General features: G+C 36.0%; 1 protein-coding gene across 3 annotated transcripts in view; it reads right to left on the reverse strand.

Annotated features, from left to right (window-relative positions):
• The window catches only part of AUG5 (HAUS augmin-like complex subunit), a 64,977-nt gene that overhangs the window by 23,015 nt on the left and 27,311 nt on the right, over positions 1–14,651 (reverse strand). For all 3 annotated transcript variants that reach the window (XR_016363883.1, XM_089825522.1, XM_089825521.1), the window contains exons 5-7: positions 7,643–7,852; positions 6,176–6,361; positions 5,907–6,066 (exon numbers count right to left, since the gene is read on the reverse strand). Coding sequence is in view for 2 of the 3 variants with exons in the window: in XM_089825522.1 (XP_089681648.1) it covers positions 5,907–6,066; positions 6,176–6,361; positions 7,643–7,852 (556 nt within the window). In the remaining variant the exon portion in view is untranslated. The remainder of the gene's footprint in view (positions 1–5,906; positions 6,067–6,175; positions 6,362–7,642; positions 7,853–14,651) is intronic.

The raw sequence follows: 14,651 nt of genomic DNA on the forward strand, positions 1-14,651 counted from the left end.
AGCTTTCGCTTCTAATATTTTACTGGCTTCAGGGTCTTTTGCATATTCGGCAATAATGTCCTCTTTCCAATTTTCTAAAATACAAGCGACCATATTGAGGTGAACGCGTCTAGATAAAGCAACAGCAACTCCATCATTCACCCCCTTAACATACTCTATGTCAAACTCATATGCTTACATCCGGCTTACCCATTTTTGTTATCGATCATTAAGATCTTTCTGACTTAGGAAGAAACACAAGCTATTATGATTTGTCTTCACAATGAACTTACCACAAACTAGGTATTGCTAAAACTTGGCCAAGGCATGCATGATAGCCAACATTTCTTTATCATATATAGAGTAGTGTTTTTCTAATTTCGAGAGTTTACGACTCTCAAATGCTATGGGATGTTTCTTTTGCATGAGGACTGCTCCAATCCCATCTCCTGACGCATCACATTGTAGCTCAAAAGGTATGGTAAAGTCTAGTATGGCTAAAGCTAGGCAAGAACTCATAATTACTTTTAGTTCATCAAATGCTTGTTGTGCTTTTTCATTCCATGCAAAAGCATCCTTTCTGGTATAATCTGTAAGGGGGGTAGTAATTTTAGAAAAACATTTCACAAACTGTCTATAATAACTACATAGCCCAATAAATCCCCTAAGTTGGGTAAGGGTTTTGGGTCTTGGCCATTCTTTTATAGCTTTAGTTTTCTCTTCATCAACACTCACTCCCTCCACATTATCTTATGCCCTATGTAAAGTATCTCTCCTAATCCAAACTCACATTTGGAGAATTTGGCATAAAGTGACTCTATTTCTCAAATATTTAGAACTTCTTTGATGTGCTGCAAATGTTCTTCCCATGTTTTTCTGTAAATGAGTGTATCATCAAAAAATATAAGGAGAAATTTCCTTGATTGCTGTCTGAAAATGTGATTCATGCACGATTGAAATGTAGTTGGGGCATTTGTAAGACCAAAGGGAAGTAATAAGAATTCAAAATGTCCATGGTGGCATCTAAATGTTGTTTTGGGAACATCTTCCTTTCTCATCTTGATCTGATTATACCCTGATCTTAAATCAATTTTCGAAAAGTATCGTGCACCATGTAATTCATCCATTAACTCATCTATCCTTGGAATTGGATACCTATTTTTGATTGTTTTCTTAGTTAAAGCTCTGTAATCGATGCACATCCTCGTCGTTCCATCTTTCTTCTTGACGAGCACTACTGAAGAAGCAAATGGGCTGCAGCTTGGTTGGATGTGTCCCATTTACAATAATTCTTTGATAGTCTTTTCTTCTTTGTATTAATGGGGATGCCTATAAGGGGTGGTTATAACAGGTTTAGCTCCTTCTAATTCAAAGGAATGCTCAAACCCCCTTTTTGGTGGTAACCCTGGAAGGATCTCTTCAAAGATTCTTTGGTGTCTCTTTAGGATGGGACGTATATCAGCATGTATTTTATGTTTATTATTAGGTGATTTATCAAAAACCAAACATTCGGCTATCCATTCTCCTTGATTATGTCTGAGGATACGTTCAATCCTATTGCAATATACTATTCTGGGAGACCCATTAGGTAATCCTTTTAATATTATATCTTTCCCTTCATGTTTAAAGCATATTTCCAAATTGGGGTTATCGATAGTAAAGCGGCCTAAGGAGTCAATCCAAGGCATTCCAAGAATATCATTTTGTAATTTCACAACAAAGAAATCTGCTTTTATAGTGTGGTTATTTAGAGTAATTTGTAACAATGGAATGATCTTTGTGCATTGATCAAGGGCACCGTTGCCCATTATCACCTTAAAGCCTTTGAATTCTTGAAATTGTCTTCTTTTTGTTACAAGGTCTTTGCTAATGAAATTGTGGGATGCCCCAGAATCTATTAGGGCAATCATCCTTTGCCCTTTTAATGTTCCTTTGACGTGAAAAGGTCTCTTTCCACTTTCTTGGGTAACCACTGCTAGTGTTCCAAACTCCGTCTCATCCGTCTTTATTCTTTTATTTGGCTTTTCATTTGTACCTGCTTCTTCTATCCTATGTAGTTGTCCTCTCTTACATTGGTGGTCCCGTGCCCAAGGTTCTTTACATTTGAAACACAACCCTTTTTAAATAATTCCTCTCTCTTCCCAATTGCTTCTTTTCCTTGACATCGATGCCCTGGGTTCCATGGTTCTTTACAAAGTAACATGTCTTTTCCTTATTTTCTTTCTTTTGTCCCTCCTACTTGTTTTAATTTTGTGAAGTGTAAAACTTGGATCTTTCTTTCGATATGTTTGACTCTACTTTTTGAGCCTTTTGAATGGCTTCTTCTACTGTTTGAGGTTCTAAAGGGTTCACTATGTTTTCAATGGAATCTTTTAGACCTTTGATGAAAAGGTAAGTAAGTCTCCATTGGGATAAGTCAGGAACCATGACTGAAAGTTTTTGAAACTCATTTGCAAATTCTTCGATTGTTCCATGCTGTCTTAAATGGGCCAGTTCCTTAAAATACCATTTAAGTTCGATTTGATCAAATCGTTTATAAGTTTTTGAGAAAATTCTTGGTATGAGGTTACATGTTGATGACCTAGGGAAAGAAGTCCATTGTGCCACCATTCATGAGCTATCCCTTCTAAGTGAAGAATGGAAAACTAAAGGGCATCTTCTTCAGTCATTGGGCTAAGTGTAAAGTAGAAGCTTAGTTTTTGGAGCCAAGCATGGGCTGTCATCTTTCTTGATCCATCAAAGTTGGGTAATATTACTTTGTTCACTTTGTGATTCAAATCTTTATTAATATATCTCCTTGTTCTTTTAGGGATTTCATGTTTTTGACCCTCACAAAATTCTGCAAAAGTTATAAGTTCTCTGATTTCAGGTTCAAGGCTCGCATAGGCTCTTGCATTATCTAAGGTACTGTTATTGGGTTGGTCTGTTCTTTCTTCTTCTATAGGTGTTTCTTCCCTTGGTAGGAAGGGGGGTCTTGGAATTTGCGAAGATGAAGATTCGTTGCAGTCTAGTTCATTTGAATTTATATCTCTCCCATAGGATGGATTATTCTTGAGGTTATTGATGGAATTTCCCATATTTTGCAAGGCGTTTAGAAGGGCTTGATTGGATTTTTCTAATTTTTCATTTTGGCTCAAATGTATCTACAGAAGCTTTGTTATTATCTACGTTTTATACTGACCTCCGTCTCTGGCCTTGGTTGATAACATAGGATATTCCTCTTCTCTTGGCGACTGTGATGTCTGCTCCGGATGTCCTTTCTCCCATTTGATGCCTTTTTCTTCTCTCTCGCGATGGCTATTTGTACGCTGCCTGAGATGTATCTAAAAGCCGCGACAATTGATGGTCAACCTCCTTCCCTTTATTAAAGCTTAGATCCGCATTTAACCATTTATGTTTGGCCTTAAAATAATCGGACTTTGCCTTATTAAATGATTATTACATTTAGCCCTTAAATAATAATAATGTTTGCTTATCTAAAAATATTAATCAATAATCATGTTTGCCTTAAAACATTAATCAATAATAACCTTATTTGTCTTAAAATTATTGATTAATAATAACTATGATTACCTTGAGAAATATTAATTAAAATTAATCATGATTACTTTATTGTTTTTAATGTTAAAACAAATGGAATAATTAATTAATTATCCTAAAAATTGATTCAAGATATTCACGATAAAATATAGTTTCTAAATACAAAATTCTATTTATCATCCTTGACTTGTTTGTTTAGGGGTTATCACAAATAGGTTCCCTAAAGATTGGTCAACTAGCCTAGCATTACCTCTTTTCAAGAGCAGTGATGTCAACAATGCTCCAATCGCATGACCATAAAGATAAATCTTGTGTTTGCGAAAATATTTGGCAATATGATAGAAAATGAAGTTAACAATTGGGTGGAAGAAACAGATAAATTTGCAAATGGGCAAACTAGATTCAGGCCCAAGCATTCTACAGTTGATCGTGGTATTATTTTGAAACATATCACTGAAAAAGTTTGGGAGAAAAAAGAAGCCCTCTCAACAGGCTTTTCTTGCTTTGTTGATTTTGAAAAGGCTTTAGATACAGTCCCTAGGGAAAAACTTTGGCACCAAATGGAAGAATTTGGAATTCCTATGCATCTTAGGGTGGACACTTTGAGAGGACGTGAAAGTCAAAATCAGAACTTCAACTGGCACTTTGGAAAATTTCCAGAGTGATTTTAGGCTCAAACAAGAGCACCCTTCTATCCCCTACCCATTTTGGCTTATATATTAACAATTTGAAGATTGGTTAAATTTGCAAGGTGGCAATGATGACCACATGAGCAAATTTGTAACAAGACTTCTATATCGGATGACCTCAGTCTGATTGCTAAATCGACCCTTGGTTTGCAAGAGCACTTACATTTTTGCAAAATGGTGGGGATGCAAGTCAATATCAACAAAATGATAGTCATGGTTTGGTCTACTTTGAAGCTAGTATTCTTAAACTAGTTACAAATAACAAATATCTTGGCATTGGCTTCAACAAAAAACTAAGTTCTTAAACTAGTTACAAATAACAAATAACAAATATCTTGGCATTGGCTTCAACAAAAAACTAAGTTCTTAAACTAGTTACAAATAACAAATAACAAATATCTTGGCATTGGCTTCAACAAAAAACTAAGTTACGAAGGTTGCAGAAATACGAAAACTGTAGGAGGTTCTAAAACGTTTTATGCTCTTCAAATTGATGCAAAGAAGCAGAGTTATTGGATTGGAAAACTGTCCAAACTCTTTTTGGGAGCTTTAATGATTCCTATTGTAGGAAGCAAGGCTTTTGTTATAGATAAGTACCACAAGAGCACTTGTGATGAAGGGCTGGGAAGAAAGAAAAATTATTATACCAAAGAGTTCAAACCCCCTTATGATCATAAACAAAAAGCAAACATAGGTGCTAAGACTTCAGAGAGACCAATTTCTTATTTCTCAATTAAGAACTAGCTATAATCAACTCCATTGTGAAACTGGAAGTTGGAAAAAGCAAAAAGAAGCATGGTACAAAAAGAGTGTATTTTTTGCACTTATGAGAAAGCAGAAACCAAAAAAAACATTTCATTTTAGAGTGTGATGCCTTGAGGGACAGAAAGGACATGTATCTAGACATATATCTTGACAGTTAGCTTTCAGTATCTCTATAATTTATTCAATGAGGGGATTGTCAAGAACTTGGAAACACTCATCATCACCTTGTATAAGAAAAAGGATTGAAATGCAAAAGTCAGCTTGACCAAGTGGACTGTCCCATAGGCTAATTTTAGCCTCATGGATGTTGAAAATTTTCTTCTTCTTCTTTATCTTATTTTTCCTCAATTGCAGGGCCTTTAAGATTGATGCTTCTGCATGGCCCTTCAAGCTTACCATAAACAAGCCCAAGATTCCAACTAACTGAAATTTTTTAACTATAGCAAACATTATATGAGCCAGTATTGGCAGTATGATAGTTAATTTATGTTGTTGTGTTTGCCATCAAAGTTCAAACCCCACTGAGGTGTTATCACTGAGAGTTTATCTCAGGGACGAGGCCCCCTTTTTGTGTCTCACCAATTCATAGCTCCAGGTCAAAAGTGCTTACCCCAATCTTTGAACAAGAACATGATATATTATTTCACAAGTATGAAGTTCAATATTTAACTACAGCTAAACAATATGCAATTAGAGAGTGATAAAATCTTTCCTAATAATGTTTTGAAAAAAAATAATATAAATTTTTCAGGTAACTCGCATCAATCCAAGGAAACGGATTGAGAAAAAATAAATAATAAATAATACCAAGTTTAAAGAGAACATACTAGACTTATTCCTTGAAATATGGTATTTCCCTCAATTTTATTTTGTTAGAGTATAAATTATCTACAAACAAATTCAAATTGAACTGTAGACTGCATAACCTAATACCTGCATGATACTGTAGTGCTGCAGATATGCGGCAAATTGATGGAATTGCTGAAGGATCCCTTGCACCAGCCCTTGCTGTTAGCAGTTCTGCATTCTTCTCTGCAGCAGCAACTGCTTCAGGTCCTGTCGACCCACTTACACCCATGGAATCCAGAAGAGCCTATTTTGAAAGGAAAGAAGTATTGACTCAGAATTTAGTGATTGCCTTTATATGCTTTGCTTCTATAAGGTAATTAGAAATGAATAATGTAATGTAGCAATGAACCAACCTGTGGAGTGGCTGGTAACATATAAAGACGGTTATCTGGGCTTCTGTGAAAAGCAACTACTTCTTTTTCTATGAGATCATGTGCCTCTGTTGTCTTGTTTTGAACTGTTGTACAGGCAGGGATAATTGTGTTTGCTGAATATTCACGAGCAGCCAGAGGATGCTGCTCCCAAGATGCCGCAGCAGCCTGCATATCCAAGCATTCTTTTTACTAACTTAAAAAGCATCCAAGGTAGCCAGACAAAAAATAAGTCGTGTTGAAACTACTAGTCATAACCTCTGAAACAAAAATTGGCATAATGCGGAACATAAATTGGATAGAGACAATCTGACCCTTTGGTATAGCAACAAAACTTCTACAAATAATGTAGATAAGTCTCCCAAAAGGCAAATCTGATATACGTTCCACTGAGCAGGAATAATATTTTAACTGAAAATTTCAAATATAGTAAAGATATAAGGATAAGGATGAGGCGAGGGATGCATATGGAGGACTTAAAACACATTCTGACAGGATGTAGTACCAATTAGAAAGAATTCAATTGCAGTGAAATCAAAACCCCAGCTAAAACAAGTCTATAATACATAAACAACACAAGCCCATATTTCTCTATGTAAGTATTTTCTTAGACCAAATTACAGGTCCTATTCAAGGGCATAAAAAGTCTAATTTGGGACGCAAACTAGAAAAATACAAAAAATTGAGCTTAACAATTGCATGCAAGCACACTCACTGCCAACATCATAAGGCAATAAATAGCTGGGTTGACCAGCTGAAAGTAAGCTGATTAGAATATTGAAAATATCAAGCAAGCAACTTGAGAACATTATCCCCAAATACAATAATAAATGGTGAATTTTAGATCACCATCAACTGAATTACCAATTTGGTATATGAGACCTCTCTTGTAGAAACCCACATTTTTTTTCATTTATCTTAGATCTCGTCCAAATTTTAATTTGAATTGTAATAAATCAATTGAACCTTGTCAATCCTTCTAAAAGCCGAAGGTATAGGTTAAAATTGATCCTACACCATGCTCTCCTTGTCATCTAATTGTTCACAAAAGTTCAAACAGCCTATCCAAGTAAGCTGTGGCTACCAATAATATACAGGCAATTAATTCGACAATCCACCTTGCAAATACATACAGCTATTCTACAACCATTTTTCTCACATGGTGAGAAAAAGCAATCACATGTCACATATACATTGTTGAAAACAGCATTTACAAAATAAAGTACCAACCTATCTTCCAACTGAGGGTACTACATTTAGATAAAATCATAAAATCAATAACAATTAGTTAAAAGTGTAAAACTATTTCTGAAAAACAGCCCATTCAACTTGTAGTAACTGAACTACACTTGCTATAATTATTTATGTGGGCATATATTAAAAAACAGACACAGTCAACATTTTTAATGACACAACAATGTAAACGTGCATAATCTTACAAAAACATACCAGATTCGATCGGACAAGAGCTGTATATATTGATTCCAATTCTGTCCTGCGCCCATCAAATTGTTCAATCTTTTTCCATTTCTGTCGCAATGCTTCTTCCGCTTCTCTCCACTCTGCACACATTTTCTTCAGCCGTAGAACTTCTGATGTCAATGTATTTACACTCGCTCGTAACCCTACTAGTTCTCTTTCCTTTGATAAAACGTCCAGCTGGAAGCAAGAAAAATAGCACCTGGTTATTATTATTTCTGTGAGATTGTTTTCGTTTATTACTTTACATACAAACCAAATGTGATTTAGATCTAAGCACTTGAAATTGTATGCTATTGCAGCACTTTTTGTATAGAATATGAGCAAACATACTATAGATCAATCATGTTATGTGTACACAGTCTTTGACTAAATTAAAACCAGATATGTTTGAACCTCTTGTCAACTTCTAATAATACTAAGAATGCATATTTTCTTTTATGTATATATGCAGTCTGACTAGATTAAAACCTTGTTATTTGAATCTCCTGTCAACTTTTGATAAAACTAGCAACGCATATTTTCCACGCTTGGCAACATTTAAACAGAAATTACTAGAGTAGTCCTTAAAGAACAAAAAAGAAGGCTAGGCACAAAACCCACAAATAAAATTTTTAAAAATACCTTGTTTTCTAGGTTTTGATATTAAAAGGCATGAATTTAATCAGAAGTTGACCATGGTAGGAAAAGTTTTGCTTGGGTACAAAACATCATACATGAAACTTTTTCCAAATTTTCTGTTAAGATGTAAATAAATATTCAATAAACCTTTTTTTTTGGGATTAGGCCTTAGGGTCAACCAGACTTCATCTACTCTTTCAAGAATTGTATAAAGGAGCTCTGAACTACAATCCAAATCGGCTCTTCATCCTCATGCATCACAAATTGCACCTGAAGAATCAAATCTTTTAAAAATAATTTTCCACAGAATCCATTTCATTAACAGTCATAGACTGCAGAAAATTACAGTCTGTTAATTTCCTCAAAAAAGTTCTTGTTTCTGAAACCTTTCCAAGCAAGGATTGAAGTTTAACATGAAATAGCACACTATAAAGAAACTCTATGTAGCTTTGCAAAGTGAAGCATCAAATAAATGTCTTTCAACATTTACAACTTTAACATGGCTAGTGCCAATAGTGGCATGGTGTGATAGTTTAGTTGTCATGTTGTTGTTCTTGCCATCAAGGTTCAAATCTCATTGGGGATGAGGTCCCCCATTTGTGGCCTCACCAGTTCATAGCTCTAGGTCAAAGCATTTACCCCTCTTTAATAAAATAAAATTTAAAAAAAAAAAAAACAATGGCTGGTGTAAAACAATCACTTAAAACTTTACATTTTTAACCAAAAAATCACAGACCATTTTGCTATACAGTTAGTGAATTATAATGCAAATATAGTATTCTACTCGTTGGGTTTTTACCTTTTTATGTTTGAGCTTCTTGCTTATTATTAGGTCTTATGAAGGCACCCTGATTGATTAAGCATTTAGATGCACATTAGGTGATATGAATACATATATAAATGGCAGTTGTGTTAGACTGGATCTTTCTTTTAGCATTAAGTTCACAACTAGTCACTAAGTACTTAAGACCTTTACAATTACATTGCCACAATTGCCCACTCCCACAGAATACAGAATGAGTGTGGGTGAAATCCTACGTCAGGGTATTCAGGAGACATTTGATCATCCCATGTACATCTTAAATGTACATAGAACAAAGACATAGTCCCCACTCCCGGGAGCATACCCAGGACTGAATTGACTGCAAAATAATTTAAAAATGTGTTAAAAAAATAGATTTTTAGGATCGAGGGGAAAAAAAACCTCCTTCAGTTAAGCTTTTTTCAAATTTCATTCTAGAAATGCTTGCAAGTTTCAAACCCTCGTTAACTCCTCCAAGTAGTGGAATCAAAGAAGACAATAAATGAGACCGGTAATGATTTAACTTCCTCAACTATGCAGCCTTCATCTGGCCCCATCATGTCAGCCAATCTATTTACACTCCCCCATAAAGATGCAAGGGAAACTGCACTCTCAGACAATCTTTACAAATACGATAGAATTGGCCAATCCCTACATCACTCACAAAGTGGGAAAAGAAGAAATGGTAGTATATATAAAATATTGTAATGTTTATAATTTATCTACATTTTAATACAGTATTTATATTTATTTTAATTAATATTTCGATAATATTGTGATGGTCAGAATTGCACAGAATGGCTTAATACAATTACATATTGAAAAATGGTGCACACTTAGCAATATCCTTCACCCAACAGTCAACTATACCTTATCCACATCTGCACATATTATGCCATTATCATGCATTTTATCTCACAATTATATCTTGTCTACATCCATATACATTTTCCGTATATCATGCATATCATTTCCCCCACGTGGAAGAGTCATTTCTCACTTTGATATTTGCATGACCTTATCTCAAGTCAATCCTACAATTGTTGAGGTCAGACACACGCCATGTGGAACTGACCCAAAATTTAAATTTCAAATCTCTATCAACTCCCACCTATTGGTATGCCCCTCCATGACAATAATATTCACACCTCTAGGTGCATTAAACCTTCACATAAAAGATTTGTCTTATTCTATAAGACTTCACAAATTCTGGTAATCTAAATCAAACCCAGTCAAGCTAAGAGAAACAATCATACTAGTGCATACATCTCATTAGCAATCCAAGCGTTGATGAAGACAAAAAATCATAGTATGAATGAAGGCAATAATAATCAAATGATGATAATGATAATAACCATTCATGCATTAAGAATTTTTACAACGTGAATAATATCTGACCATCCGTCCTAATGACAGCAACTCCCTCAAACAGCAATACACATGATACAGTATTAGAACAGTGAGATGCAATTGATTAATGATAAAAGGTGGTTCTACAAGTTAAATCTGACATTGATAAGACAATGTTCAGTTACGAAAGGGACAGGTCACACATGGAAGAGTCACTTTTCCTCCAAGAAGTTGCAACTGCATAAGGAAACATGATTGCTCACCACTAGAGGAAATTACAAGTATCCAATGCAACCTCCCATCAAAGGTGCGTCAAAGATAAGAAAGAGAGATACAGACTAAGTCACAAGGTTCAAATTCAAATTCAAGTTCATCAATCATAAAATTCAAATGACACTCGGCAAGGGTAAAAATTTGGGAAAAAAATCGACATTAAATTTAAGCTATATATATTTATGTATTTTTAAATATTAGTAATATATCCACAAGATTGTCAAAATAGTTTAACAGTGCTAAATAATTTAACTAAATATCTCAATACCACTTCAAAATAAAATTATTGTCTATTAAATATTATAGAATTCAGATGAAGTTTGGAAAGGGTAAAAATTCGCTGAAATCGAATCTCAAGGATGAAATTCGACGTATCTTGTAACTTAGGATACAGATCAGTAAAGATCAGCAGACTCCCATAATTAAAATAATACAGCAATTTCTATACTAATAAAGAATACCGATATCCTGTATACTGTCAACATTGTGAATGGGCTGAAGTAATAATTAATCGGTCCACATATCTGACTTAGGCATCAAATCGGCATCACTCAATAAAAATGTGAACCTTCAGAAATCAGCCTCTTTTATGAGAACTCCATCAAATATATATCGAGATTGTACTATTGCACTTCCTTTCAGACGTATAACCTTGGACAGCATCAACCATCAATTAGCCTCTCCCTCTGCAGAAATATCAGTGGGGAATCTGTATGCAAAACAGCCCACTGACATAGCATCAAGTACCAGATCAGAACAGAACCTACATACCCTCAATCGAGAGCAGTTGCAGGAATTGTATTCAACTATACATTCAACATATTTATATAATTAATGCTATATGTTATTTGTCAAATTTTTTTGTTTATGTATGTATGTATGTATGCATGTATGTATATATGTATTATTACAAAGTAATTGGTAAAATACTTCCTTGTTATTAACAAAGACCGAAAGGTCAATATATACAAAAGAATAAAACAATGTTTCCTTGGGAAACAACCGTAAAGAATAGAAACATTCTATTCTAACAGAGAAGGCTAGAAAAGTGAAAGCTAACTAGATATTTAAAATAGATTACCATTAACTAATAATAGACAATTATCTATTATCGTAATACCCTCCCTTAATGGTTAATCTATCCTGAACAACAAGCTGTCCTCTGAATTTGACAAGCTTATCAAGACCAAGAGGCTTGGTGAGAATGTCTATAGTCTAATTTGTGGTAGGAACAAACTGCAAATCTATAGCCTCATCTTCAACCGGTTGTCGTATGTAATGACAGTGAACATCCACATGCTTGGTTCGTTCATAGAACACTAGATTTCGTGCTAACTTGATAACGCCTTCGTTATCAACAAACAAAGTAGTCGGTCCTGCTGGTGACATCTGCATATCCCCAAGCATCCGACGAAGCCAAACAGCTTCACATCCTACCTTAACAATCCCTCTATATTCGGCCTCTGTAGAAGAGAGAGAAACTGTCTGTTGCTTCTTATTAGTCCATGTGACTACACCGGATCCCAAACTGAACACATATCTAGAAGTTGACCTTTTATCATCAACAGAGCCTGCCCAATCTGAATCTTTGAACCCACTAAGTTCAGGATTAGAACTTAGAGAGTAGAGAAGTCCATAAATTGAAGTGCCCTTCACATAACGAAGCACGCGCTTTGCTGCCATCCAATGATCAGCCTTAGGAGTTGTCATAAAGCGTGAGATATAACCTATTGCGAAGCTGATATCAAGCCTAGTAGCAGAGAGGTAGATGAGGCTGCCTACCAATTGCTTGTATGTAGTATCATCAACGGAAGGAGAATCAAAAATTTGAGGATAACTTGAGACCTTTCTCCATAGGTGTAAATGCAGGCTTGCGATCCTACATACGGAATTTATCTACCAGGGCCCTGGCATATTTGGACTGAGAGATGAATATACCAGAAGATTGTTGCCAAACTTCAACACCTAGGCAATAATGCATGAGCCCAAGGTCAATCACATCTAAAGACTGGCATAAATTCTATTTGATTCCTTGAATCAAAGATGCCAAACTGCCAGTGTTGATCAGATCATCCACATAAATAACCAGAAGGATGATGTTACTATCAGTAGTCTTGATGTGCAGATTTGAGTCTGAAGAACTCCTCTTGAAGCCTTGATCACTAAGGTACTTATTAATTTTTATGTACCATGCCCGAGGGGCCTACTTCAAGCCATAGAGAGCTTTTACCAATCTCAGAACCTAATGGTCTTTACTAGCAACCTTGAAACCAGGTGGTTGAGTCATGTAGACCTCTTCATGGAGATCACCATTCAAGAAAGCACTCTTGACGTCCATCTAATGAACCTTCCAGCCAAACTGTGCTGCCATGGCCAGGACTAATCTGATGCTACTCAGCTTTGCAGTAGGAGCAAAAGTCTCCTCATAATCAATGCCCTAATGCTGAGAAAAGCCCTTCACCACTAAACAAGCTTTGTACTTATCCAAAGTTCCATCCGATTTGTACTTGATTTTGTAGACCCATTTGTAGCCAATGTATTCCTTCCCTGGTGGAAGACCAAAAAGAACCCAAGTGTTGTTCTTCAACAGGCTCTAGTGTTCAAATGTCATGGCATGTTCCCATTCTGGAATTCCTTTAGCCTCGGAATATGTTTGAGGTTCAAACACACTGTGAATGTTGGCCATGAGAGCAAAGTTAACAGACTCTATAGTTTTGTTTTTTTTTCGAGCAGTTCTCCAATCTATGAGCTCATCATCACGAAGATCAACAAGTGTCTTAGCCCACCACTTAGACCGGATAGGAGAATGACCAACATTAGTATCAAGAGATGCGTGATGACCAGGTTCCTCATCAAAAGGAATCTAGATCAAACTCAGGTGAAGCATCTTCAAAGCGAGGTGATCCTGGAGGAGAAGCCAAAGGTGTTTGTACAGGGATCACTGGTATAACTAGAGCTGCAAGAGCCACTGGAGCCCTAATGGAAGCCGAACTCCCAAATCATGAGCCTTCATAGGCTGGTTTTTTGGATCAAGAATAGGAGAAACAGGCATGAATGGTCATCGCTACTCATCAAAGACTACATCACAACTGAAGATGAGATGAGATGTCTCAACATCGACCAAGTGGTAGGCTTTGTGAAGACTACTGTATCCAGCAAGCATGAGTTTTTGACTCTCGACAACTAACTTGGTGCGTGGCACATCAGATATCCAAACAAAAGCAAGGGAGTCAAAAACCTTCAGGTGACTGATTCTAAGCTTGCGATCTGACGAGGCCTCTTCCAGAGTTTTACCTTTGACCACTACTATGGGCGACTGGTTCAACAGATAAACTACAGTGTTAACTGCTTCTGCCCAAAACTTTCTCGAAACGTGTCCATGTTCGAGCATGGATCAAGCCATCTCGGTGATTGTCATGTTCCGACATTCAACTACATTGTTCTGTTGTGGCACGTGTGGGATGGTAAACTAGCATTTGATGCCATGTGTATCCAAGAAGCTAGAGAAAACATTAGAACAAAATTCCCCCCCATTATCTGATCTAAGAGTAATAATAGATTTCCCAGACTCTTTTTCAACTAAAGGTTTAAACTTCTGAAATACAAGAAATGCATCTGATTTCTTTTTAAGGAAATACACCCACATTTTTCTACTAATATCATCAACAAACAACAAAAAATACTTGGACCCAGGAGCAGAAGGAGTGACCATAGGACCACAGATATCTACATGAACAAGTTGAAGTACCTGAGAAGCTCGCCATGAATCGCCACTAGTGAAAGGTGTGCGATGTTGCTTCCCAGCCTAGCATGCATCACAAACTCCAAGCTATTGAATCTAAATCTCTGGCAATCCAAGAACAAGCTCATCCCAAGCAAGCTGTGAGAGATAATGCACATTTAAGTGCCCATATTGCTAATGCTAAAGTGTGC

Source organism: Cupressus sempervirens, chromosome 4 (assembly GCF_028749045.1).
Source record: "Cupressus sempervirens isolate cs-2001-9-10 chromosome 4, ASM2874904v1, whole genome shotgun sequence".
Lineage (NCBI taxonomy): Eukaryota > Viridiplantae > Streptophyta > Pinopsida > Cupressales > Cupressaceae > Cupressus > Cupressus sempervirens.